The 27,969-nt window shown below is 36.1% G+C and overlaps 2 protein-coding genes across 10 annotated transcripts in view; one reads left to right on the top strand and one right to left on the bottom strand.

Moving 5' to 3' along the window:
* The first annotated feature begins 4,690 nt into the window (after positions 1-4,690).
* Positions 4,691-8,198, top strand: LOC114288724 (B3 domain-containing protein Os01g0234100). Of its 4 annotated transcripts, none has more exons than XM_082914012.1 (7): positions 4,691-5,011; positions 5,104-5,175; positions 5,598-5,629; positions 5,734-5,899; positions 5,979-6,185; positions 7,092-7,182; positions 7,277-8,198. In XM_082914012.1, exons 1-7 carry the CDS (start codon positions 4,772-4,774, stop codon positions 8,005-8,007), a joined length of 1,539 nt encoding a protein of 512 aa, XP_082770138.1. In that variant the 5' UTR covers positions 4,691-4,771; the 3' UTR covers positions 8,008-8,198. The 4 variants fall into 4 exon arrangements, with proteins under 4 accessions (XP_082770138.1, XP_082770140.1, XP_082770137.1 ...); XM_082914014.1 differs by having other exon boundaries at positions 7,286-8,198; XM_082914011.1 differs by having other exon boundaries at positions 4,694-5,011; positions 5,104-5,181.
* A 1,738-nt stretch (positions 8,199-9,936) lies between these two features.
* The window catches only part of NQR (ARP protein (REF)), a 48,910-nt gene continuing 30,877 nt past the window's right edge, over positions 9,937-27,969 (bottom strand). Inside the window, exons 14-19 of one of the 6 annotated variants that reach the window (XR_014360754.1) lie at positions 27,651-27,779; positions 27,028-27,105; positions 25,700-25,786; positions 18,532-18,624; positions 10,332-10,418; positions 9,937-10,235 (exon numbers count right to left, since the gene is read on the bottom strand). Coding sequence is in view for 3 of the 6 variants with exons in the window: in XM_028232305.2 (XP_028088106.2) it covers positions 10,185-10,235; positions 10,332-10,418; positions 25,700-25,786; positions 27,028-27,105; positions 27,651-27,779 (432 nt within the window). In the remaining 3 variants the exon portion in view is untranslated. Of the gene's footprint in view, positions 10,236-10,331; positions 10,454-16,824; positions 16,871-16,944; positions 17,017-18,531; positions 18,625-19,076; positions 20,845-25,699; positions 25,787-27,027; positions 27,106-27,650; positions 27,780-27,969 lie in introns of those variants that run through there. The other 5 variants (XR_014360756.1, XM_028232305.2, XR_014360755.1 and 2 more) reach the window with 5 other exon arrangements.

The following is a 27,969-nucleotide window of genomic DNA, read 5'->3' on the forward strand; positions in this document are numbered from 1 at the left end:
CCTGCATATTTGTGATTTGAAAAAATTTTAACTTACAATCACTCACAATGCGAGCTGTGGCTTGTGCAAATAGAGTTTGTGGATGTGGAGGTAGTTGCGGGGTGAATTACGAATTGAGTATTTTTTCTTTAAAAATTTATTTTTTGGCTTGTTTTTTCTCATTTTTTAAATATTTTTTTTATTGCATGAGATTCAACACTATCTTCCATTAAAACTAGATCACAAAAAAATATAATGAAAATTAAATAAAAACTAACATAAAAAAAATCACATAACTAAATTTGTAAAAAATTAAAAAAGTTTCAATTGAATAATAAATATTTTAAATAAGGCAGTGTATGATATAATTATAATGTTATAATATTAGAGCATACAAGTTTGATAATCAAATTAAAGTGAATAAGAGAAAAGAAGATTAGGATTACACACTTGCAATTGTAAGAAAATCTGATGGTCCAGATTTATTAAAAAAAAAAAATTATACAGATGCGGGCTAGTGAGTGCGAATACTAGTAAAACCCACGATTCGCTCACAATCCACAAAATAGAAAAATTCTAAACCACATCCGATAACAATTCTGTGAAATCGCCTAAGGGTTGGTTTGGGAAGTGGGTTGGTTTTTTGACTTTTTGACTTTTTTGGCTATTTTAACCCGGGTTAAAAAACTTGGTTTGAGAATGACTTTTTGACTTTTTAGTTTTTTTGAGTTTTTTGTGAGAAAAGAGTGTAATGATTATAGGTTAAATGTGATATTTTGTTTATTGTGACTAAAATAACCTATTTTGTCTTTTGTGACTATTTTAGCCACAAACCATCTTCCCAAACGGACCCTAAATAGGTTTAGATTGGATAACTTTCGCAGGTCAGATGCCTAGCCCTACGACAATGAGCCATTTAGACCTTTCACATCACCTCCTCGCACCACAACCATCTCTCGCTCTAGAAATAATAGAAACGGTCTGTACAAATTACACCTTACCCTGCTCCGTTTTTCACTTTATTCCTTCAAATTAAAAAATAATATAATATACTTTTTATCTTTTGAAAGTTTTTCATCAAATTCTTATACGGCGCTACTACGTAGCTCGAAAGAGTTTGGCTCGAATTTTGTTTTTTTTTTCCCCTGTGTTTTTGTTGCAAAAGGAAGAAGAAGAAGAAGAAGGGTGGAGAAGAAAAGAAGGAGAAGAGAAGGAAGGAGAAGGAGGAAGGAGAAGGAGGAGGAGGAAGAAGGAGGAGGACTAGAGGGGGCATAATCACAGGGGGAGGAGGAGGCGGAGGCAGGGTCGGAGGCGACGGCGGTGGTGCTACGATGATCTCTGGTGCTGCGACGATCGGCGGAGGCGAAGCGACGGCGATGGTGCTGCGACGATCTCCTCTCTTCCTCTCTCTTTCTCCCTCTCTCCTCCTCTTTCTCTTCTCTCCCTCTTCTCTCCCTCTTTCTCCTCTGTCTCTATCTTGGAATTCGAATTCGAGCCAAAATCGGGCCACTTTATTCGAACTACCAGTCATTTTCGATTCTCACATCTCTATTTTGTTAACAAAATATATGAAAAATGTGCATAAAATATGTACATGTAATAGTTACGACAGATCTTTAAAAGATATTTTCATGATAAATATGACAGATGCATATTAGACTATTTTCAACCTAGACTCAAATCTTTTATCAAATTTAAATTTAATAAAAACAGTATTCTAACCGTTTCACCAAATTAGTATTAAATGAAGATAACCCTATTTTTTTTAATCAAATTAAAGAAATATTTAACCTTTTATTAAATATTGTAGATGATCATTGGTGAACGATCAAATTGATAACTAGACAGACTATTGGGTGGACGATAGATTAGACAACCAAGTGGATGATCGGATTGAGAAAAATTTAAAAAAAAAATTATACTATGCCTTATGACCACCGGATATTCTTCTAATTGGCCGATTATTTGGTAATAATAAAAAATTTAGTATTAGAATACTTGGTGTTGAATAAAGTTTTTAACTTAAATCTTTATTTAAATTTAATCATAAAAAAAGAATAAACATTAGAAAGATGCTCTTTTATATATATATATATATGTGTGTGTGTGTGTGTGTGTGTGTGTGTGTGTGTGTGTGTGTGTGTGTGTGTGTGTGTGTGTGTTTTTTTTTTTTTGGTTTTGTCAAATTGAGACATAAGGCGTTGTTTGGAAAGGGAGGCCAGCGGCTATTTTAGCCTCATTCAATAAAAAAAGCTTAAGGCATGGTTTGGGAGAAGGGTTTGGGATTTTTTTGGTTAAAATAGTTATAAAAAATAAAATAAATTTTTTAATTTAATAAGATAAAATATTATATCTAACTCATAATTATTACATTTTTTCTCTCACAAAAAAGTTAAAAAAACTAAAAATTCTTTCCAAACTAAACTTTTTAACTTCAGACTAAAATAATAAAAAAATCAAAAAACTAACTCACTTAAGCTCCGTTTGAGAAATTGGTTTAGAGGTTTTTTTTTTACTAAAATAATCACAAAAAATAAAATAAATTTTTTAGTCTAACAAGACAAGACAAAACACTACATCTAACTTATAATTATTGTCTTCTTTCTCTCAAAAAAAAATTAAAAAAATTAAAAAAATCAAAAACCTTTCTCAAACTGATTTTTTAACCTCAAATTTCTCAAACGGAGCTTTACTAAACCATGCCTAAAAGCCTTTATTGTAGCTGAGATAAGGCACGTGGGTTGAGGGTTGTGCAAGACAGAAGGTAAAGTGACGATTGTGCCTTTTAAAATTATGACTAACAAACCAGCTCGGCAGTCCCATCACAAATTTGTTATATCTCTCTTATCTCTCGCAAATAGTGCTTCTCAAACACTGTTTGACCTGTGCTTCCCAAACAGTGCCACGTCAGCATTTGTTTTTTGGGTTGAAAAATGATTTAGTTCTCCCCAGGGACAATTTCGTCATTTTTCATCCCAACATAATTTCAGATACATTTTTCAATACAATAACCAAATAAAAAAATCTAACCCATTTTCTCAAACATAAAAATTAAAATAATTTATTAAAATAATAAAAAAAACTTAAAAGTAAATACTTTGCAAATGAAGCCAAAAGGTTATATTAAAAAATTGGATAATGTTTGGGAGCTCGAAACATTGTTCCCCCGAATCTCTCTAATGCCCAAAATGACGTCGTTTTGGGCATTAGGTTTTCTTTTTTCTTTTTTTTCTTTTTTTTCTTCCATTGTCGACCATTTTTCGAGCTCAAACGCAGGGGATGAGGGAGAGGGAGAGGGAGAGGGAGAGGGAGAGGGAGAGAGAGAGAGGGAGAGCGGAGAGGAGAGAGAGAGAGAAGAGAGAAGAGGGAGACACACACACAAATGGCCCCTGCATTCCGGCCGAGCGGCCGATCGTCGAGTTCGTCCGATCGTCGAGCTCCGCCGATCGTCGCATTCCGGCCGAGCGTCCGCGTCTGCCTTCTTCCTCCGCCCTTGCCTTCTTTTCTTCTTTTTTCTTCTTTCTTTCTTCTTCTTTCTTCTTCTCTTCCTTCTTTCTGCGTCTGATTCTGATTTTCTGATTGAAAAAAAAAAAAAAATCAAACGATGAAACGACGTCGTTTCGTAATTAGGGGAATTCGGGGGCTCAATTCGAGCTCTCTAGCACTACTCTAAAAAATTTTAGAAGAGTATGTTTTATTAATTTTTAGTTTGATAGCGTAAAGTAAAAAAATGGGGATAATTGTATTTCTACATATTTGGGAATAGTTTGTGATGATCTAAATAAATATATTTTTTAATTTTTTATAAAATATGAGTTAGGTATGAATTGGATTTGAAGTGATGTGGTAGAGAAATAATATGACTTAAATAAGATAATATGACTTAAATATGATAGTGACTTTTTGACTTTTTTAAGAGATGACAAATAAGGCCTTATTATTCTTAGTGTACACACTTAATGAACATTTTTCAGTGCACATTATAAAAATATAAATTTTCAATACAGATTTCTATATTTCAATATTACCCTTATTTTCAATTTTAAAACCCTAAGGCTATGTTTGATTTCAATTTTTAAATTAATTTTTTTGAAATTTTTATGAAAAAAACATAAATTAATTTGATAAAAAATAAATACCAAAAAAGTATTTTTTTAATTTTAAAATTTTTTTGCCCCTAACAAGATGAAATCATATTGAAATAAGTAATTTTATTTATTTATTTTTGAAAACATGTTCTAAAATTATACTTGGTTGTTTGGGATGACTTAAATAAGTGTGTTTTTTATCTTTTTACGAAAAGATGTGCAGAAAAGTAGAGAGGTGATGTGATAAAAAAAAGATAAAAAGATTTATTTTGTGTATGTCAAACTTGACCTAAACAGAGTCTAATTTTATGATATTTTAGAAATAGGACTTGAATAGAAGAAAATGAGAGTATTATGATATTTTTATTTTATGACAAAATTATATTAATCAATTTTTTTATTAAGTGTGCGGACTGAGTGGAATTAGTGCGCGGAAATAAAATTAAAAAAATATTATAAGTCCTAAATTTTTTACCAAATAAGTGATTAAATATCTCACGTGAATATGTGATCCATAAAATTATAGACTCCACATCTATATAAGATATTTGAACATTTATTTGATAAAAAGTTTACTATCCAGCATTACCCATGAAATTATCAAAAAAAATGGTGTGATAATTAGAGGGGGTAAGGTGTAATTTGCCCACAGTTCTCTTCTTTTCTAGTACGATCTGCCAAGACCGAGGAATGGAGGTCTGAAAATGGAGAAACCCTCCTTGTCTCCAAACTCCATCTCTAAAACTTGTTCTCTGTCCAAACCCTCCTCCTCCTCATTCTATGTACACACAGATAATCTTCCATTACTCAGAGAAAAAAGCAATTTGGGTAACTCTGTATCCATGGACGACGATGCTCAACAACATAACCTAACATTCACTGAAACGCATACAATGAAGGAAAAACCACAACAATTCACTTCACTTGATGAAGCCGACCCCACTGTATCTCTCTCTCTCTCTCTCTCTCTCTCTCTCTCTCTCTCTCTGCATGATGCATGTATAAAAAAAACCTAAAAATGTTTGACTATTGGTAGGTTGAGGAGGAGAGGCCAAGTGCGGCCAAGAAATGGCGAATCGGGATTAAGAACAGATTCGAGACAAAGCAAGTGAGGGTTTGTTTAATTTAAACCCCATTCTGAAAATTTTGATATCTGCCTCTGATCTGTGATGAATGATATGCAACACCCTCTTCAATGATTCCGTACTGTCACTGTCACTGTCTATAGCAGATTTGTGTTTTTATCACTGCTAGATCAACCAAAATCACATATAGATGCGAACGTTTTCTCTCACATTGGTGATTTCGGTGAGCGAAAATCTTGTTGGGTTGGTTGGATCTGCAGCATTGCAGTACCCAAAGAAAAAATATTTAAAATTCTGAACACTTTTTCTGAATATTTAAATGAGTTACTTACATTAAATATGCTGCAAATGAATTCAATGGTAATTTTTTATTTTTTATTTTTTTTCATTCAAATTGATTAAAATGATAAGTTGATGGGAAAATATATTGTGATTCTTAATGCAGATAGTTTCTGATGATCCAAGGAAAAGTGAATGGTGAGTGAATTTATGTCTTCTTTTTTTCCTTTCTTTCTGAAGTAAGGAACATTTATTAAAGACTGAATGTCCTTGCTGATCCTTCCTGTTTGATTTACATAAAGTCGCAAAAGGAAGAGGGGGATAATGGATGACTTGTATGATCATTTCGAAGCTAAGTCTTCTCTAGTCATGAAGAGAGCAGAAGAGGTTCAAGCAAGTTTGTCTCCAGAATTTCCTAGCTTCGTTAAGTTAATGCTCCGGTCACATGTTACCTACTGTTTTTGGATGGTTAGCACCAAATTATGGTCCAATATTTTATTTAAACATGGACTGCAGAATTTGTTTGTGCTAACCAATCTGATGGCAGGGCCTTCCTTCGAAATTTTGCAAATCGCACTTGCCAGGGCATGATGAAACAGTCGTTTTGGAGGATGAAAGTGGGGAAGAATACAAAACAAAGTTCCTTGCTGTTAGCCATGGACTTAGTGGTGGATGGCGAGGGTTTGCCAAGGTGAAAAAATTGCTTGAAGGTGATGCTGTAGTTTTCCATTTGGTCAGGTCTTGCAAATTTAAGGTAATCATTCAAGCTTATTGTTATGTTTATTCCCCACTTGTGATTTCGCCTAAGAAGCATTGACATTTCTAAGAAGGTGGCGTGTTATATCTTACACGACACGACACTCATCAGCCACCTCTCCACACCTATCAAACATACTTCCAAACATGTCTTACTATTTTTATTAAAAAAATTCGAGACTCGGTCACATTTCAAACATTGGGGAACACATATGACTATCACTTTTACATTGCATTTTATTATCTTTGAATTAATTATTCATATACACGACATAAAATAATTGTTTATCCTCATGTAGTAAATTTATAAGATTATATATTTTTTACATGCCCCCGACGTGTTGTGTCCTATACTTCTTAAAAATTTCCATGTTGACGTGTTTGTATCATGTTCGTGTCCATGTCCATGCTTCTTAGGATTTCGGTGTTTTCTCAAATTTTAGTACTATCCATTTAAAAACCATATACTGCAAATGACAAATGAAAACATAGTTAAGAAGCTTTGGGATCATTAACAAACCAATATCCGTCACCCGAGGTGAATCAATGATTAGTATATAAATTAATTCTGAGAAAGATGGCTTATGGGGCTATTTCAGATAAGCATTCTTCACTTCTGATTTACTAGAAAAACATAAAGTAGAAGTATCGGGAAAAATAGGTGGATCTAAAGTAACACCAGTTTAGTTATGATCATTATGTTTTTCCACCCTTTTTCATTTATTTTTATGTACAAGAATAGAAAGAAAAGGAAAGGAGTGATAAATTCTGGTCCAAACCCTTGTCAGATCAAAGATCTTGTTACTAGTTTTTTGTAAAATGGGCTTGTTTTCCTGCACACGGAGTTGTTCCTTGTTCAGCTTATATCAATGCTTGGTTGTGACGTCCCACCCACTTTTTATAGGTACATATAGTGAGAGCAAATGATTTGGCTATCGTTGACAGAGCTCCTGAACCTGTGTATTTTGATGCTCGTGCAGAAGAAACTGATTTTGGTGAGTAGTGCTTCTCCATTTTGCGCCACAATTGTTTTTGAATGATTCCTCTAAGTTACATTCTTTAATTTCCTTATTGGTACACTTCACTAAGCTTATGCAGAGAAGAATAGCAGAACATGTGAGAAGGCAGAGGAAAATCATTCAAGGCTTGTTCCGCCTAACATTCTTGCAGAGAATCCCCGGCCTGTTACAGATCAGTCTGAGAGTGAAACAGATCAGTCTGAGAATGATACAGAAAATCTTTACTCATCAGACATGGAAGGTTACGGATTATCAGGATCTATTGCTGATTTTAATAACTTCAACGTTATTGTGAATGGCTTGCCCATTGACCATACGCTCTCCCAACACACACGGACCAAGTACTATGATCTCTGCTGCACTCAGAAATCATATCTGCACAACCACCTTCTCAAGAGCGTTGACACTAAATTGGCGGCTGAAATTGTTTCCAAGACAATTACTATTGCTGACTCAATTAGAGCTTCGAAGCTTTCCTCTACCTCAGAAGATGATTTTGCAATTTGGGACAAGACTTTGGAAGCCTTTGAGATGTTGGGCATGGATGTTGGATTTTTACGTGCCCGGCTGAACCGACTTGTGAGGATCGCATCGGAGTTGACTGTTGCTGCAGATTCAAAGAGGTACGATGAAGCTAAAGTTGAGCGGGACCGCGTTGAAGTGGAGATGAGGAGTCTTGAACTAAGGCTTCTGGAATTAAAACAGGCTAGGAGTAGGCTTGATTATGAGATGGAGGGTTTGAATGAGAAGGTGACGAGGTATGAGGTTATGTTTCAGGGAGTTGCCAATGGTTTCTGGTGAAGACTGGTAAAAAACTGTGTTTATGCTTTTTTGTACAAAGGGTTGCTGCCAAGTGGCCGTCTGTGCCTGTAGTGTATGTTTGGCAGATTTTGTGTACATCAACTAATCAGAATAGTGTATGGAGGAAATATGTATCTATACTATCTATACTAATGTATAAAGTGAAGGTTGGAGCTGGTGTTTGATTGTCATAGTTTTTTTTTTTTACAAAATGCCCCCAACTATGGGAATTGCTCTAAACTCGTTCTCTTAGATATACCTGCTTCAAAATCATAGTTATCATGCACTTACAAATTGCACACACGCGTGTTTGATTGGGGGGATTGGAGGGGGGACTATCTACTACTTGGATTACAATCCAAATAGTGTTTCTTATCCGTCGTTTGATTTTTTTTTAGTCCGCCGGACATGGAGTCCGGCCGGACTCCATGTCCCCCATATGGGGGACTATTGTGTCCTGGGGGGTGGGATAGAATGTGGGAGACTATTCACTGTTGGGATTAGATACGAAAATGACCATTTTGAGCCTCTACTATTTAATTATGTATTATATTTAATAAAATTCAATAAAATTTAAATGTCTCAATTTAAAAATAAAATAATTTTATTTAACTTTTTATTGATGTTTTATTTATTTAAATTTTTAAAATAATTTTTTATAGATATTTTATTGATGTTTTATTTTAAAATTTTGTTTATAATTTATTTAATTTCATTATTTAAATTTTAATATGTGTTTTATTTAAAATTTATTTAAAATTTTAATTAAAAAAATAAGATAAATTTTTTATACAGGTTATACAGTATTTTATTAAATCAAATTTAGTGGTTATTTATTTATTTAATTGTATAAAAAAATAAATTTATTTAATTGTGTAAATAAACAAACACAATAAAGTTTTGCATGTAAAAAAAATAATGATTTGTTATACAATAATGATTTAAAACAAATTTTATTGATATTTTATTTATTTATTTATTTAATTTAAAAAAAACGAATTTATTTAATTAAAAATAATTAAAATATTTAAGATATGTTTAATATTACTATTACTTAGTAAACAATTAAAAAATGGGTAAAATAGTCTTTTGTTCATTTATCCTATCCAGCCCGTCCAATCAAACGTTGGATTAACTGAAAATAGTCCTATTCAGACACCTAATCCCATGAAAAAACAAACACAGGATACATATCTAATCCGACCAAATAGTCCGAGGGATTCACAGTCCCAGGACTCAAGTCCGATGGATTCTAATCCCCCCTTTTTCAGCCCGTCCAACCAAACATGTATACCTACCTCTAGTCTTGTATATTCCTACTGGAAACTCTTTTTGCAAGTTGTATTAGTTTCTTGAGTAATTTATTATGGAGGACAAATTGAGAATAGTGATGGGAATGGGAAGTTTTTGTTAGCTAATGTTATGTTAGGTTTATTAGATTGAATGCAGAGTAGAACAAAATGCTCATTATTTATAATTTGTAATGTATTGGTACACTAAACATGGGAAAAAATATTTTACTCGATTTTATTTCAATAAACTAAACACTATTTGAGAATGTATGATATTACAGAATCCATAAGCACAAAATCACAAAAATTGACCCTTCAAATGAAGTGCTGAAAAAGTCAGACATGACACTTTTGTACAAAGAATAAACATTTCAAGAAATGGTGGTAGAAATCTTTGGGTTTGAGGCTTGTTTTGATCCCTTATCCTGATCCAAAGTATGCCATTTTTCCTCCTTTTATTGTTATTGACATGATTTTTTACAAAAATAGTTATCTGTTTTAAGAGTCTTACCCCCAAGACTTTCTGAATTCTATTGACGGCCAAAACATTTTCTTCATATCTAACTCAACCCAAAACTTTCTTAAAAAGTCTGATGGCCTCTTAACCTTTATATATTCAGAATATTACTCACAAATGTTTTGAAATTTCAATGTGACTATAGACTTTATTAAACTATACTGTTGCCTACAGTCATAGCATTGCATGCGCACAATCAGCATTTTGGATAATACATGCTTGTTCTTTACCAAGATCGACAAAAAATAACAATTAAAGTTGACAATAAAAAGAAAATTTTCTCCTGATCCAGAAGAGTAGTGTGCAAAGCCTTCAAAACCAGGCAAAAATGAAAATCATGTCAGAGAAAGTGCATTAATAGCACAAGCTCACAACTTTGCCACTTGCTGACTGAAAGTCGGGTCAATGCAAACAACCACCTGTAAGATTTTTTTGGGTCAGAAGATTTTCAGCAATGCATAACAGAAAATACGCAAAGAAATAAGCATGTTAAGATCTTAAAAAAAAATCCATACCTTGCCGACACTTCTACCAGAATGAAGATACTCAACTGCATTAGCAACAGAATGGAGGCCCAAAAACTTTTTGGGGTCTACAGCAACCTATCACAAAAATATGAGCAAGTTGTTGCTTACACCTAAAAGAAATAATTTAGGATAGGTACTAGTTAGCAAATTGTTGGTTGTATAATTTGTATAAGTCAATCACAATTCAACACGTGGCATGAAAATGTCAATTTAGGAAGGTAATATAAATTGCCAACCATAGTCAGACACGTGTCAACCCATACTGGTAATAATGGGTCTGCGTAGCACTAGAATGATCGAGGGATATAAGGTGATGTGGCTTAACGGTTACTCACAAGAATCAAATTCAAAATCAAGAAGGAAGCCTAACTGCAAACATGGCGTAGTGAGGCTGACTGTGAGATAACATGTTCAGCGATCATGGAGGGACATTTCGACGGTTAGGAGCTCACTTCGACGGTTATCATTGAGAAGTATAAATAACAGAGAAAGCCCCAGAAAGGAAGATCCAGACTCAGATCAAAAAACTAATTTTATCTACTTTATTTTTCCTTCTAGTTTTTACAATTCTTTACATTTCTGTACTTCAAATTCCCGTATTGCACTTTATCTATAGGAGTAATTTCAAATAGCTTGTTGCTATAAATCTCTACGAAGGTGGATCAGATCATTGTAAGTTTTTCATTTTACTTAATGAAATTTTGAAATTATTCTTCACTTAATTGTTATTTACTAAATTCTTCTATACAAGCCACCAATAAAAGTCCTCTTCATTGAGGCTGAAAGAACTAAAACGCAATCGTCTGATAATTGGTTGGCAATTAATTTTCTGTAAGGACTGATTGATCCTTGTTAGCACGCTTAAAATTACAACACTAACATTCAAAAGTCAAAAAAGCCAACATATATTTTTGGTACGCCCGGTAGGACTAATTGAAATGGTTAGACGTAGAAGACAATGAGAAAATGAACACCTAGAAGAAGGTGTGGAAGAAGAGGTAGAGGTACCTGATCTAGAGGATAATGTGATAACACATCCTATGGAAGCACCTATCTCATCAGAACCTATGGTCAAATAGACCAGTAATGCAGAACATGCACCACATGTCCAGAATATTGGACAAGGCCATAGAATTGGATCATCCACTGTTCTATCTGCTTAGTCAATGAATCCATAGGGAGGCTTAGTAGATGCCATGGGATAACAGTTAATGAACACAATGGAAAGATGGGCAATATCCTTCATGGATCGAATGAATGCCCATTAACCAACAAACACAAGGCATATGGAGGAAAATTCAAATGTCCCTCAGCAAAGATTGGCTAGAGATAAACAACCTATGCAAAGTAATGGACATACTAATGGTTAGACTAGTAATCAAATTTATGAAAGACCATCACCTCAGTCCTAGTATGAGTCTCTTCCGAGGCCTATGGTAAATCAAAATGCCTCATTACTTAATAGTGAAACCATACAAATGGGTAAATCTGGACCAACACAAGAAAATGACATGAGAATGTTTTCAAACACATGTTTGAAACTATACCTGGCACAAGGGGATTCACTAATCCTTTGTTTGAATTCGCTCCCAGGGGTTGGAAGGGTTTCCTGCAGCTGGAAGAGAAACAACACATGTTCCTCCTATTACAGCACCTTTCGCAAGTCCTTTCGCAGAACAGGCTCAGAGAGGTCAACTATACCCTTAACAGCAGCCAGTACCACAGGGACAACCAGTCCCAAATATACCTCCCTATGAACCAAAAGGACCTTAGGCATAAGGTTTTTCACCAAATCTTGTGTTTATTCCTCCAGTGGTAGTCCAACAAGCACAAAATATGGTTCCTATGGATCAAATTATTGATATTGTCAGAGAAATGTGTAGACATATGGCTCGGGGGGTTCAAACTCCTATGTATAGGAAGCCATACCCAGAATTGGTGGATAGGGTACATGAGTACCTAAAGGGGTTTAGAATACCAGACTTTGCTATTTTTTATGGGAATGGTAACCAGTCAACAGTAGAACACATTGTTAGGTTCGCTGCCCAATGTGGTGAATTTACCAATAATGATTACATGAAGTTAAGACTTTTTCCAAATTCTCTAACCGGAGCAACTTTTATATGGTATATTAACCTCATACCTGGCTTTATCCAAACTTGGCAGCAAATGGAGGAAGCATTTCATGCCCAATTCTTCCAAACGGAGCCAGAAGTTTCCATGGCAGACTTGGCAAGGTTGAGCCAAAGGCCTGATGAGAAGGCTGTTCAATTTATTGTCAGATTCAAAAGAGCACGAAACAAGTGTAGGGTCATTCTACCAGAGCCTAAATTTGTAAGATTAGCTTAAAATGGTTTAGAGTTTAGGCTTCGAAAGAAGTTTGACTCAACTGAGTTTCGAGACTTAGTGGAATTAACCTATAAAGTGTCTAGATATGAATCATTACTTGAGGAAGAATAAGACCAAAGTAATGCATCGTACAAGACTTATTATAGAGATTCTGATTATGAGATTGATGCAGTAGAGATCGTAGGGAAAGAGTCTGTGAGCTGTGAGGCATTAATTCATAAAGACACTACAACAGACCAGCAGTTTAAAAAGAAAGACCTTCATAGGAAATACTTTTTCGATTTAATAAAGGCAGATAACATTTTGATCATTTACTTGCAGTGAATTTCCTAAAGTTACCAAAAGGAGTTAATATTCCTTCTCTAGAAGAACTTAAAGGAAAAATGTATTGCAAATGACACAATTCTTGGTCTTACTCAACTAAAAAATGTATTTCTTTTCGGAACAAGATCCAAGAACATATTTGAAAAGGGAATTTAAAATTCCCAGCTAAAGCAAAGAAAGCTATGGGGATTGACACTAATCCATTCCCAGAAATTGGAGAAGTTACAGCCAATGTTATTGTGCCAAACTTCCAGAACTTATCCTTGAAGGAATTGGAAGAGATTAATGTATAGATGCATGTTACCAGCCAGACTACTATCAAAAAAGATATCAAAAGTTCACCAGCGAATGAGCAGGGCTTTGCAGACCAAAGGGAGGACTCCAGTGAGGAGGCACTGGATGATGACTCTTTAGAGGCAGTTGTTATGCAAAGGATGCGTCCCAAATGCAAGTTAAGTTACAAATGGTTGAAAAAGGCTCCTAATTGATGAGAAACAGTATTACAATGATGTGCAGAGACGCCTTAAACCAACCAGTACCTACAATAAAAGGCCATACCCAACTGGTCCCAGACAGTAGCCATTCTTGGCTGGATTAATAGTCACTAGAGTGCATTCTAAGGACAAGAGACATTTACATGAGTTCAGACCACCCAACTACTACAGGATAGAGGACAATCATCCTGAGAGGAGGCTTAAAGTGAGCTCAAGTTATGGAATCAGAGCTAGAGATTGGCCTCTTAGACCAGCCTTACACAAGATGGAAGGCCTAAATTAGGCTCAAGACAAGGGGTCAGGGCCAAGCAGTGGCCTCCACAGGCAGCTTCAAAGTTGACTTCAAAGGCAAAAAGAGCTAGTTCAACAACTGAGCTAGTGAGTTCATGGGTACCTGAGGTTCCAGATTAGTTTGTCATGCAGAACAAGCCTAAGGAAATGCCTATCCAAAGAAGTGTTATTGGAGACTAGGGTAGGATGGTTAAACCTCCCTTGATGGCTCCAAATAATTGGGTGTTATTGAAGCATCCAAAAACAAAAGAACCAAATATGATTCCAATAATTTCTAGGTCCCAAAGGAGGAAGATCCAGCGAAGGTACATTCAGTACCAAAAGGATCTGAAAGAAAGTGGGGAGAGTTCTTCATTGGCCCAGCCAAAAGGCTAGACAGAAGAAAGAGAAAGTCCAAAATTGAACCATAGTCCAAAATCAACTCCTCGAAATAGAAGAAGTTTCAGCAAAGAGCAGTTGGCTAAAGTTCACTCTGAACTGAAAGCCAAGGAAAGATCCAGCTTAGCAGGTCTTGAAAAGGCTTTGATGGAAAGCGACAGTGAGACAGAAGGAGAAGTTGACCTATGCCAAAGGAAAGAGATGGTTGAGGAGGAGATGTTTGAAGCCTTCATGGCTGAACAGACATTTTTGTCAAAAAACCAGCAGGAACAAACCATTTGAAGGAAGTCACTAGTATTGAAGTACCAGAATGCAGCATGGAAGATGCTTCTGAAATAACTAAACAAGTTAGCCTGGAAAAGCAAGTGCAGCCAGTAGTTCAATTTGGCTCATTTCCTCCAATGTTAGTGAATATGGTGCATATACTACCATAGGAGTTCCATGCTGAAGATGGAAACCAAGAATGTCAAGAGATTGACCTTATTCCAGTTTCTAGTGAAGATTCACAAGTTAGTATGGTTCAAAATGAATCCAAAGTGGCCACACCGATGAAAATTGAGGACAAGAGTGAGGAAGAAATGAGTATTACTCTCTCATATCCTTTTGAGTATCCTACAACATCCATAACACAGCATGTCAAGCCCTTGTATATCAAGGCTTTTTTCAATGGGATATAGATGAATAAGATATTGGTGGATAACAAAGCAACAGTAAACCTACTTCCGAAATCCTCTTTGAAGAAATTAGGGAAAAGAAACCCTAGATTAATCCCAACCAGCACAACCATTGCTGGTTTTGTTGGAGATAAACAGATGGCTCAAGATATTTTGCCCATCAACCTGAGTGTAGGAACCAGAGATTGCATAACGACATTCTTTGTTATTGACAGCAATGCTAAGTATAATGCTTTACTTAGCAGGGATTTGATTCACACCAACAAATGTGTGCATTTTTCTCTACATCAGAAGATAATGATGGCCTTGTGCAATGGAGAAATAGAGGAGATCAATGCAGACCCTCAACCCTCTGTCACTTGTGATGACTTTGCAGATGCCAAGTTGTATACTGAAGGAGTAACACCACTCAGTATATTGAGAAAACCTGATGGTTTAGCTGAAGTGACGGCTAATGAGGAAGTAGCACACCTGAAGTACTTGGTACAGGAGAGTGTTGATGAAGAATTCGTCATCAAAGATGATAATGATGCCTGGTTATAGGCAAAAAGACGAAATCCAAGAAGCCAGACCATTGGCTTTAGTCAAGTTTTCAGCATTGGACTTAAAAGCAATAGTCCAAAAAATTCAAGAACAAAAGAAGGAAGCCATTGTAGTTGGCTGTAAGCATAAACAACAATACGTCAAACCTTTAACTTTTGGTAAATACTGTGTATCGGACATCGAAATAAAAGTCCAGGAAATACAGGGAGAAGAAGCCTTATGGACAGACTTTGTCTATGAAGAAGAGGGCAAAGATGTTGAATCAGAGAAAACAGGAGCAGAACAAAGCAAAGAAATTGTTTCGAAGACAGAAGAAATAAAAAAAGAAGCATTAGTGAGTTCTCAAATACAAGACCCCTTGGAAGAAGTTAATTTAGAATAATGTTCTACACAGCAACCCACCTACATCAGTGCTTGGTTAAGTGCTCTTGACAGGGACCAGTTATTGATGATCTTAAAGAGATATAAAGATTGTTTTGCATGGTCTTATAATGAACTGCTAGGATTTGATAGGTCATTAGTGGAACATAAGCTCCCTATGAAGCCTAATTTCAAGCCATACATGCAGAAACCAAGAAGGATGAGTCCTGAAGTGATTCAGAAGGTCAAGGAGGAAATTCTTAGGCTCCTTAAGGTAGGCTTTATTAGAACAGCTAGATATATTGAATAGCTATCCAATATTGTGCCGTGGTTAAAAAGAATAGTAAAATGAAGGCATGCATCGATTTTAAAAACCTAAATTTAGCAACTCCAAAAGATGAGTACCCCATACCCATAGTAGATTTATTGGTGGATAATTCAGCAGGACACAAGATTTTATCTATGATGGATGGGCATTTTGATTATAACCAAATCTGCATTGCAGAGGAGGATGTCCATAAGACAGCATTCAGATGTCCTAAGAACATTGGCACCTTCGAATGGGTTAAAATGCCATTTGGCCTAAAGAATGCTAGGGCTACATATCAAAGGGCTATGAAAACTATCTTTCATGATCTCATTGGAGGATATTTAAAGTGTTATATTGATGACATTGTAATAAAATCCCAGTCCATGGAGGAACATTTGTTTCACTTGAAAATAGCTTTCGAAAGAATGAGAAATTTCAAGTTGAAGCTTAATCCTCTCAAATGTGCTTTTGGTGTATCAGTTGAAAACTTCTTGGGCTATGAAGTACACAAGAAGGGAATACAGATTGATCAAAATAAAGCCAAATCCATTATTGAAGCCAAGCCTTCATCAAGTAAGAAAAAAGTACAAAAATTCCTTGGACAGGTTAATTTTCTTTGAAAATTTATTTCTAACACTCTAGAGAAAACTGAAGTATTTTCTTCCTTATTAAGGTTGAAAGAAGAAGAGGAGTTTGTGTGGACAACAGAGTATTAAACTGCTTTCGAAAGAATTAAAGCTTATTTGGCCAAACCTCCAGTGCTGACGCCACCAAAGAGTGATAAGCCCTTGAAGTTGTACATTGCTGTAGTAAAAGATTCATTGAGAGTTTTCTTAACCCAGGACAATGAAGAAGACAAAGAGCAAGTAGTTTATTACCTTAGTAGACTTTTAAATTCTTGTTAATGTAAATATTCAACTGTAGAAAAGCTGTGCCTTGCATTGTATTTGCTGCAATGAAATTAAGATACTATCTTTTACCTACAATTGTCTTGGTAATTGCAATCATAGATTTAGTTAAATATATGTTATCTAGACTTATGTTGAGAGGAAGAATTGACAAATGGATACTAGCTTTATCAGAATTTCATCTAAAATATGTCCCCCAAAAAACAGTAAAAGGACAAGTTTTAGCTAATTTCTTGGCAGATCATCCATGTCAGACAGAAAACCAAGAGATAATGGATCTTGGTATGGTTAATATTGAGCCATGACAAATGTGATTTGATGGATCAAAAGCCAATGGTCTAACTGGAGTTGGTGTGGTGATTAAGTCACCACAGGGGGTAGAAACCACACATGATTTCAAAGTTGATGAAATTACTTGTTCCAATAATCAAACTGAATATAAAATTTTAATAATGGGACTGGAAATGCTTATTAGATTATAAGCTCATGCAGTTAATATATTTGGGGATTCACAATTAGTGGTCAACCAAGTGAAAGGAATTTTCAAATATCAAAGTGCAAGCATGTTGTCATATTATGTTATTGCATTACATTTGCTTTCTCGGTTTCAGATAGCAAATGTGAGTTATATCCCAAGATTCATGAATAACAATGCCAATGATGTGGCTTAGAAAGTTTCGAATTTCAAGAGAATGGATGACACTCAAATGAACATAAGTCAAGGAATATATCAAAAATTAATACCACCCTTAACTAAAAGGAATGTGGTGTTAGAAGTCAATCATAATGACTTACAAGACCAAGATTGGAGGTATCCAATAATGCAGTGCCTAACTGGCCCATCTTCGAAAGCCAACAGAAAGATCAAATTACAATCTATGCAATACATAGTGTATGGTAATGCTCTTTACAAAAGGAAAGTAGATGGGTTATTATTGGAATGTTTAGGGCCAAAAGACACATTGACAGCTATGTCTGAAGTTCATGACGACATCTGTGGTGCTCATCAAACTGGTGTGAAAATGAAATGGCTGCTTCGAAGACATTCCTATTATTGGCTAACCATCCTTAAACATTGTATAGAGTATACTAGAGGTTGCCAGGCATGCCAAAAGCATGGCACGATACGACATGTATCAATAATTGATTTGCATGCAGTAGTGAAGCCTCGGCTATTTAGAGGATGGGCTATGGATATGATAGGAAAAATACATCCACCATCTTCGAAGCGTCATTGTTTCATCTTAGTGGCCACAGACTACATCACTAAATGGATCGAAGCTAAACCATATAAGGCTGTAGGCCAAATTGAAGTTATTAGATTCATTAAAGATCTGATTCACAAGTTTAGCATCCCACAAACCATAACTGTGGATAATGAGACTGTATTTGATGGGAAGATGGTAAAGTCATTTCTGGCAGAGTTTGGAATTAGCCTTGTTAATTCCACCCCCTATTATGCACAAGTAAATGGTCAGACAGAATCATCCAATAAGTCTTTGAAAAAAGGAATACAGAGAGTTGTGAAAGACAATTCTAGGGATTGACATAACTTACTGTTGGATGTATTATGCGCTTATAAGACTTCTCTAAGATCAAGTACAAGAGTTACTCTTTATACCTTAGTATATGTGCATGATGCAGTGTTACCTGTAGAAATTAACATTAAGTCCTTGAGGGTGAGATGCCATGATCAGTTAGTTCCAGAGTAGTACCATCAGAGCATGTTCTTGGAATTAGAAAATGTGGATGAAGCTAGAATTTTGACATTAAATAGCATTCTTTTCCAAAAGAAGAAAGCAACCAAAAACTATAATAAGAAAGTCAAGCACATTAGTTTTGACAAAGGTGGTTTGGCATGGAAGACAATACTCTCAATAGGAATTAAAGGCCATAAGTTTGGCAAATGATCACCTAATTAGGAAATACCATATCAAGTTCATAGGGTCTTGCCTTAGGGAGCATACCATTTGAGAAATTTGAATGGGTATATACACTCTAAGAAAATTAATGGCAGGTACCTAAAGCCTTTTTATCCAACTGTGTGGGAAACACAAGGAGTATAGTAAGTGCTAAATAAGAGAAGCATGAAAACACTCAAATAATAAATAAAGAATTCATTTCATAAGGAGTTAAATACATGCAGCCATAAATTGACCCAAAAGTCAGTACAATATTTCAATTGTTCCCTTACAATTGATTATCTACTTTTAAGAAATGGGAACAACTGGATGGCTATAGTCATCTCCTGCCTTCGATCAGTCAGTCCTTGGTTGGTGATTTGCAGCTTGGTGGCAGTTCGATCCAAAGCCAGGTTAATTACTGATAACTCTTCCTTTAGTTGAGCTTTCTTCTCCAAAAGTTGGGCTCGAAATTAGGAGACAGAGGAATGTTGTTCTTTCAATTCAGACACCTCAGCATGTATATGTAAAACAAATTCTTGGTCTCTCAACAATTTCTCATCTGCAGCTTTGGCAGCATGACAGATGTTGATATAAAAGTTAATGGTAGCTGCTGCCTGAGATAAATGACTTGAAATAATCATGTTGGATTGCTCAATAACCTTACAGTACTGGAAGAAACCATTCTTGATAATAGGTCTTTGCAAAGCTTCGAATGGGATCCTCGAGAACAATGTCAGAAACTCCAAACAGATACCCAAATCCAATGAAGATGAGGAAGTCGTACTGGTGGTGACAGAGCTCTCAAAAATTTCCAAGAGAGAATCAGCCATAACCAATGGCTCAGTTTCATTACTGGCTGTTAGAATGGTAGAAGGCATGTCAAAAAGGCTAGCCAATGTAGCTTCGAAAATGTTCATCTTTTCCATTGACATTGTTGGTGCAGAAAAGGCTCTACTAGAAGGAAGAGATGACTGCATAGGGATAGGAGAGGAGGATGAAGTGTCCCTAGCAGTTTCCATAGTCCTGGCCACCAGTAGGTCAAGAGAAAAGGGACTGGAGCTGGATAGGGATGGTAGACAAAGAATTGGTGAGCTACCAGTATCTTCTCTGAGAGAATCAACTATCACTGGAGATGAAGTAATAACTGGGATCTCCTCAAAAGGGGAAGGAGCAGCAAGAGTTGTAGGGAGAATAAATTGGGCTGAGTTAAAGGTTAGAAGAGGAAGGTATGGAGTTAAGCCGAAAGATAAGGACATAGGAATGCTTTGCCTCAAAAAAGGTGTGAAAGTGTAAAACCAGGGAGTGAGAGTATTGCCTGAATGGGCTCTACACTTCGAGGCACTTTAGTGCTAGCCTTCTTTTTCTTTTTTGAGGATGCTTCTAATAGTCTTTCAACTTCAAATAAAACTGAAGAAGTCCTTATCGAAGGAGAATGTAGAGTAGTTGTTGTTGCAAAAGAAGAAATACGAAGCAATGTTAAGTTTCAGTATCAAAACTTGAGAAAGGAAACTAGAAACACAAAAGGAAATTACTCGTTTCAAAAATGGTAGCAATGATTGGAGAACTGCGAAGGGTATAATGTTCAGCAGTTTGTTGTCTCCTTGCAGTTTCTCTTTGGAGTGCATTAGCAGCAGCAGCAACCGCTTCATCCCTAAGCATTTGTTGTTGTCTCCTCTTCTCAGCCCTTTGGAATACAATGATTTCTTTGGAGTGTTTCGCTTCCACTGCTTTAGCAAATATGCTTCATGAATGACATCCCCAGTGAAATCAGAAAGAGAGATCGTTATTTTCTTCTTTCTTTTTAATGGTGTCTCTTGCTCTTTCTCTGCTTCCTCTTCTTCCACGTGAGCCTCAGGTACCTCCTCTTCAGGATCAAGCAAGAACTTTCTTTTCCTTTGTTGTTGCTGCTTGCTCTTGAGGAGATTTAAAGTTTGAACTCTTTGAGGATAGTCTCTCTGTGAGGCACCTACACCAAAGAAGGAACTATAAGTAAAAAGCAAAAGCATCATAAAGAAGGAGAAAAGAAAAGAAGCGGTGCATACTTTTCTTTAAAGCAGCTCGAATAACTCTAGGAAGAGGTGAGGCAGCAGGAGCAGACTTTGTAGTAGCAGGAGTAAGAGCTGGGGTAGCATAAACAGTAGAAAAAGTAACAACTCCAGTCCCTTTGGACTTAGCTTGAGGTACATCTAGTACCAGTAATAGATCTTAAGGAGAAATGGAAAAGTACACCTCCATATTAGCCATCCACCAATTCTGATACCTTTTCAGTGTGTTGCTTTGAGGAATAAAGGGTAGGTATTCAAAATCAATCAAGTCTTGGATGAACTTGAAGGTTGCCTCTTCCAATCTGGATCTTGGAACTTTCAGTTCTCTGTTCGCAAGGTTTGAATTGGACTGACTGCAGAGAGGAATAGAGATCCCTTGAGAGAGTCCAAATTGCCTAGCAAATTGGGCAGGGTAATAGGACTCAGAGATACATTTATAAGCTCTGGAGTTCATAGTACCAATGAATAGCTCCCTCGAGATCAAAATAAAAACCCACATACTTCTGTGTTGAGGCCTAGAGTAGGACTTATTGTTCAAAAAGGTCCTCAACCAGGCTGGGCCAATATTGGCTTCGAATGGGCAGAAGAAGGTGTGAGAAGAAGGGGAAGCTGGGAGTTGGTGAAAGAAAGAAAAGTAGAAGGCAAAGTTGAAAGGATAAAGAGAGACATTGACTAACTTCATACCATAAATGGTAGGGTTTGGTACTAAAAACTTTAGACACTTAGAACGCAAGTCACTATAAGATGAGTTCAGAGGGAGAAGAGAAAAAAGAATGCTGAGGTCGGGGTAGTTTGGACCAAAGGGAGTACCAATAAGGGATAATCCTAACAGATGGCAGATGTCAAGGACAGTAGGAGCCATCATCCCACATCTAAATTAGAAGAAATTGAAAGCAGAATTCCAAAAACAAAGAGCAGCAGGTATTAAAAGTAAGTGCTCCGAAATAGTGAACCTAGACAGTTGAAGGGCGTCGAAGAGGCAAAGTTCCTGAAGCTCCAGTGTCCTAGTAGGAACAATCTGATCACACCATTCCCCTCATTCTAGTCTTACTGTGGGCCAGCAGCGATGGGTTCAGTTCACTCTCCAGCTTTCCCAATCAAGACCGCCTTCATAAAGGCGGCAATGATCCTCTAAACGCAAGTACAGAGCTGAAAGTTGAGTAGGGACCTCTTTAAAAATAGGCCCAAGCACATACTCTTGTTGTTCATGGCAACGGAGAATGAAAATTCGCCCATCAATAGCACTTTTCTCGCCAGCTTTGTATTTCTCACACTTTTCAGCAATGATCCTTTTTAAGGCTACGGATAGGCTCACACGCTCCACGACTGGTATCTTTGAGGAAGAAGAAACCATTGACAGGAATTTTCAGAAGACGAAGTTAAGAAAGAGGGTAAAGAAGATGAGAAGTCAATAGCGATGAAGGGTTTGTGTGTTGGGCGAGCAAGTAAATTAAAAGCACAAAAAGAAGGGTTTTAAACCTTTCTGTTCGAAAAATGCCCAATCGTTTTAAATGAGTAGAATTCATAAAGAAGTACTGAAGATACGGATGCGAAAAGTTTCTCTCAATTTTGATAATTTGGGAAGAAAACGTATCTCAAATACTTATATTGGCTTCGAAATCAAATATTTGGCTTTGAAGCCAAGCTTTGGCTCCAAAGTCAGGTGACAAACATCCAGTTGGGTTCAAAAGCAAGAAGTTGACTTCGAAGCACATTTCATACCTAAGAGTACAAGAATGCTCAGGTGTTTGTTTACTTCAAGGGGATTAAAGACTTGCTTTTAGGTTTCTTGTTAAAAGTAAAATCCTTCGAAGTAAAATTTGAAATACTCAACAGTTAGAATTTGTTTGTTCTAGACTTCAAAACAACAAAAAAACCAATATTTGGTTAAGCAGCAAAGGACACAAAGAGACTCACTCTTTTAGAATAAAACGGTGCAATCCTTAAGGGAAGTTTCTATACTTCGAAAAATTTAGACTGTTTTTTCGAAGCAAAAATAGTTAATTCGAAACTGTTGATTGTGTTAACCATATGATTGGAATGAGAAGACCTAAGACAAAGATTGTCAATTACACTCCATATGTTGGGGAAATTCAAATTAGGTTTTCAGTATTCTATTGGAAATGTTCAAATCAGGTTTCGAATGACAAAATTGGTAAATTCGAAGCTCTAATTTTGTTTGCTTTGTGCGAATAAAATAAAATCAGACCATGCCGAATAAAGAAAGGAAAGCTTAGCTTTATTAATATGAAAGTAATTACATCAGAAAGCATTTTTGGCTACAAATTCAATTTCATAAAAATAATGAATAGAAAAAATAACAAGGTCATGGAATTTGTTCCAACAGTGGTCAATGAATTTATGTTCCTTTTTTATTCTGTCTTCTATCCTCTCCAAGCTAGGTTGCTGTAGCTGATATGCTCTTATTTGACGAAAAAGTTGTTCAGCTTTTATTTCGAATTCTATTTCCTTCAATCCTTATTTCATCTCATCCATATCTAAATCATCCCAGCATGCAGAATCTTTATTCTTGAAGTCATTATATTCGTCGATGAGGTTCTTTGCTTCATACTGGGTGGGAATTCGATGGGCTGAGATTTTGTCCAAAGATTGCGTGGTAGCCAAAGAAGTTTGGTACCAATGAAAAAGTAGTAGGAGTTGATCCAAAAACATCTAAAGTTCTGCTTGAGCAATGGGGTTAAAAACATGACCCCGAGCCATAATGTCACAACCCATCGAAAGTTCTTAAGAGGAACATCACCTCCAAGAATATTGAAGGGCAAGTGAGAAAAGGCTGCAAGCAGAAGTTGAGCTTGATATCGCTCAAATATAGTGGAGGGAGCTAGAGGTTCGTAGGAAGGAAGAAACTGATTCTCAAAGAGAATAAGTCTCAGTTCTTCCATCCAGTGAGGGTTTTGAGGAAGAGGAAGAGCAGGAGAATCCATCCCAAAGGAAGAAGGGAACTGGGGGTTGTTTACACATTTAAACCAGTCAGAAGAGCAAAATTTTGCCCTCTGGGCTAAGAATGACGGGTTGTACCTTTGTGCTTCCTCTAGACAACGAGTGGCTCACACTATCTTCGTAGGCGTGGAAGATGTGTACCATGCTATAAATAAGTTGTTTTCCAAACTGCGTCGGCGATCGATGGATACATAGGGGTAAACCACCAAGCTCTAAGCAAAAGGAAGGAAAGACAGAGGATCAGCGAATTTGACAAATTGATGGTTAATTCGCTCTCTTAGCTTGGATTTCTCAGGTTCTGGCTAGCTTCCCCAGCCAGAAGTTTTAGAAGAAGAAGAGGAAGCCGCAGCCTCATTCCACGCAGAAGGTTTTAGGGTAGAAGAAGAGCTTCCAATATCCAATTTTGCAAAGTCTTGGACTAAAGAATTATGAACAATAGGTTCATGATCCAAAGGTCGATGATTTGCAAAAGCTTCCATGACTTGAATAAATGGAGATGGATAGGTGTGGCTAATAAATGCATGAAAATTCTTTCGAGGACGAACATCATTATCTGACAACTCCTCGTATGCTTGATCTATGTCAAAGAAGGTTTGTTTGGTCATGCAAACTGTATCAGTCTTTTCGAATGCTCAGATAGTGGGAAATGTTCAAGGTGTAAAAAAGAATTTAATGCAGTCGGTTGTAGTTCTAAGAAGATGTAAAGCCCATGCACGTCCTAGGACATGGGTAAAGTGCTTTGATCCACTAATATCACCAAGTATTGGGTATATTAGTGTGGGGGTAATGTTGGCTGTATAATTTGTATAAGCCAATCACAATTCAACACGTGGCATGAAAAGGGCAATTTGGAGAGGTAATATAAATTGCCAACCATAGTCAGACACGTGTCAACCCATACTGGTAATAATAGGTCTGTGTAGCACTAGAATGATCGAGGAATATAAGGTGATGTGGCCTAACAGTTACTCACAAGGTTCAAATTCAAAATCAGGAGGGAAGCCTAACTGCAAATATGGTGTAGTGGGGTTGACTGTAAGAAAGCATGTTCAGCGATCATGGAGGGACATTTCAACGGTTATGAGACATTTCGACGGTTAGGAGACCACTTCGACGGTTGTCATTGAGAAGTATAAATAGCAGAGAAGGCCCCAGAAAGGAGGATCCAGACTCGGATCAAAAAACCAATTTTATCTACTTTATTTTCCCTTCCAGTTTTTACAGTTCTTTACATTTCTGTACTTCAAATTCCCGTATTGCACTTCATTCATAGGAGTAGTTTCAAATAGCTTGTTGATGTAAATCTCTACGAGGCTGGGTCAGATCATTGTAAGTTTTTCATTTTACTTAATGAAATTCTGCACTTATTCTTCACTTAATTGTTATTTACTAAATTCTCCTAAACAAGTCACCAGTAAAAGTCCTCTTCATTGAAGCTGAAAGAACTAAAACACAATCTTCTGATACTTGATTGGCAATTAATTTTCTGTAAGGATTAATTGATTCTTGCTGGCACAAAATTACAATACTAACTTTCGAAAGCCAAAAAAGCCAACACAAATAAAAAAAAGAATCGATCCCATTATCTGGAAGAAAGAACTTCCTGCGGTCTAATTTGGACCCCATTTGGTAAATTTTACTTTCTACTTTATTAGCTTAAAGTTTTGAAAATGTTCGTTGTGAGATGTTGTACTTCGGCAAAACCTACTGTTTCGTAAAAAAAATTTCAAGTTTTCAGCTTATTTGCGAGCAGACAGATGCAGCTTGTATGTAGGCAAGTAAATATATTAGAACTGTGATGAGTACATTCATTACCTTAAGCTTTCCCAGTGAGTAAAGATGGAAAAGCTTGTCTAGATGTGGTTGCCATAGGTGACTATATTGCACCAGGAAGAAACCAGCCTGAAAATATTGGCTTCGTTAGTTCAAGCTCAAAGAATCCAATATCATGCTAAAATTTTCTGATCCCAAAAAAGAATTCATTGAAGCAAATATCAAAGCTATTTAGACCACAAACAAAATAAGTTTTGGATAATGAGAGAACTTTGAATTGATATTTCAATAAAATTAGTCATAATGTCTTTTGGAAATTTCCACATACAATCCTTTTCATTTGCAAGATTAAATTGAATCCTGAATCTAGCTAGGGGTATGTACAGTTAAACAAATCCAAATTCAGTTGCACCACCTGCCAAAATGGATACGACAAACAAACTAGCCTCTCCCAATATTGACTATTACTATTATGAATTAGGACTACATCATCACATATGTAGATCAGCATCACTATCGTCCATGAAGCAATGAAAATATGGATACAGGGAATGGGTACGGCATCATATGGACATGATGTTATGACAAATTCAGCAAACATAGGATCAGTAGCTTCTGGGGGCTTTGTTTATGTTTCTAACTGAAAATGTTAAAATTCACATAAGAAACATACGTCACATAGAGAAGGATTGGACCAAATTCACACAGTTATCCTTGTAGCTCTCAGTTCTTATTCAACAAGTGGTCCAAGTATTTGAAACCCCAAATCTGCATCTCAATGTTCAAGACATGTTGGACACATGTCCTAGAGTTTTTGAAAAGTCTTGGACATGTTCAAACTAGAAATTTTATTTCAATTGATGGTACATTCAAAAGAATCAGGCATGCATCAATAAGTATGCAATATCCACTTAACGTTGTGTACACAACTCCTTAGTATAAGCATTCATTCTTCTTAGACCGTCGCCAACATCATAATTGTAAGGATACTTATGAGTGATAGGGACACAATCAATAAAATGAAGTGTTAATTCTCAAGCCTAAGATAGTTGTTATCTATTTTTGATCAGCAACAAAGATGAAACTTTATTACAGAGAGGGATTGAGTAGAAAAAAAGGGAAACAAGAAGTCTGCCAAAAGGACAAAAAGAACAAAAAAATCTCACAATCTACATACAACTCTCCAATCCCTAGAAACTAGAAAAGGTGGCATATAGTCATTTCCCGTAATCTTCCAACAGTAATATAACATCTATCTAAAATCACACTCATAGCTTCACGCAAAGACATAATCTACAGTGATGATCATAATGATAATAAGATCCATCGTAAACTAACTACACAAAATTCATGAAATAAGTCCAACTTACCACAGTTTGGCTTTTAGCTAGAAGCTTCTCACATAGCCCAGTGTAATTCAAAGGCTTCCACCCATGCTCTCCTTGATACTAACCCAAATTATCAATTCATCAATAGCAGATCAAAATTATGAGAAAGAAACCAAGCAGAGCCATTCAGAAATATACAGATGTGCAGTCATGATGTACTAATTCTTTGATTTATAGAATTTAAATTTCAGGCTCGACAGGGTTTAGTACAGACTGTATTCCAGAGGAATACATTATAGCAATACTGAAATAGTTAAATAATCAAATTTAAAACATGATTAGTAACCATGTTTTGCCCTTGAATTTGTTGAATAAAATAATATTAAACGATTGAATAAAATAAAACAAATAAATTAAACTAAAAGCGTGTTTGCTAAAAACACTTTCAAAAAACGTGTTTAGTAAACACGTTTTAATTTTAAAATGTTTGATCCAAAAGCGTGGGTGAAAAACATGACTCTAGCGCATGTCTCATCAGTAAAAAATATATGAATTTCTAGATGCAATCATTGATGCTGAAAAGGAAGAGAAAATAAAGTGACCATTGAGGAAGCAATCCAACAAGTGACATTGGAATATAACATTCATGAGGGGAGCCTATTTACCTGAGAAATCATTCCAATCACAACCATACGCCCATGGACTGCCAGAGCATTCAAGCACAGATCAAACATTTCACCACCAACAGACTCATAGACAATATCAACACCCTTTGGGAACTCCTTCTTTAGAACCTGCAAAGTGAAGGTTATAAACACAATTGCAAATGACCATAGTTAATTTGTATTGGGAGGTTGGGTGGAAGAATCAGACATCAAAGCATCCTGTTACAACTAGAACTTGGCAAAGGAAATCAAGGTAGATGGTAAATGTAGACATTTTACTGAATTATTTGTCGTACATTCCACACATTAGAAGACATGA

Source organism: Camellia sinensis, chromosome 2, assembly GCF_055761805.1.
Source record: "Camellia sinensis isolate YWXY chromosome 2, ASM5576180v1, whole genome shotgun sequence".
Lineage (NCBI taxonomy): Eukaryota > Viridiplantae > Streptophyta > Magnoliopsida > Ericales > Theaceae > Camellia > Camellia sinensis.

What these genes read in the sequence shown, in the direction of transcription:
- LOC114288724 (XM_082914011.1), top strand. Translation starts at nt 4,772, where the DNA reads ATGGAGAAACCCTCCTTGTCTCCAAACTCCATCTCTAAAACTTGTTCT. An exon ending in TCGAGACAAAGCAAGTGAGG is followed by an intron (nt 5,182 to 5,597) that starts GTTTGTTTAATT and finishes TTCTTAATGCAG; the next exon opens with ATAGTTTCTGATGATCCAAG. An exon ending in TTACCTACTGTTTTTGGATG is followed by an intron (nt 5,900 to 5,978) that starts GTTAGCACCAAA and finishes ATCTGATGGCAG; the next exon opens with GGCCTTCCTTCGAAATTTTG.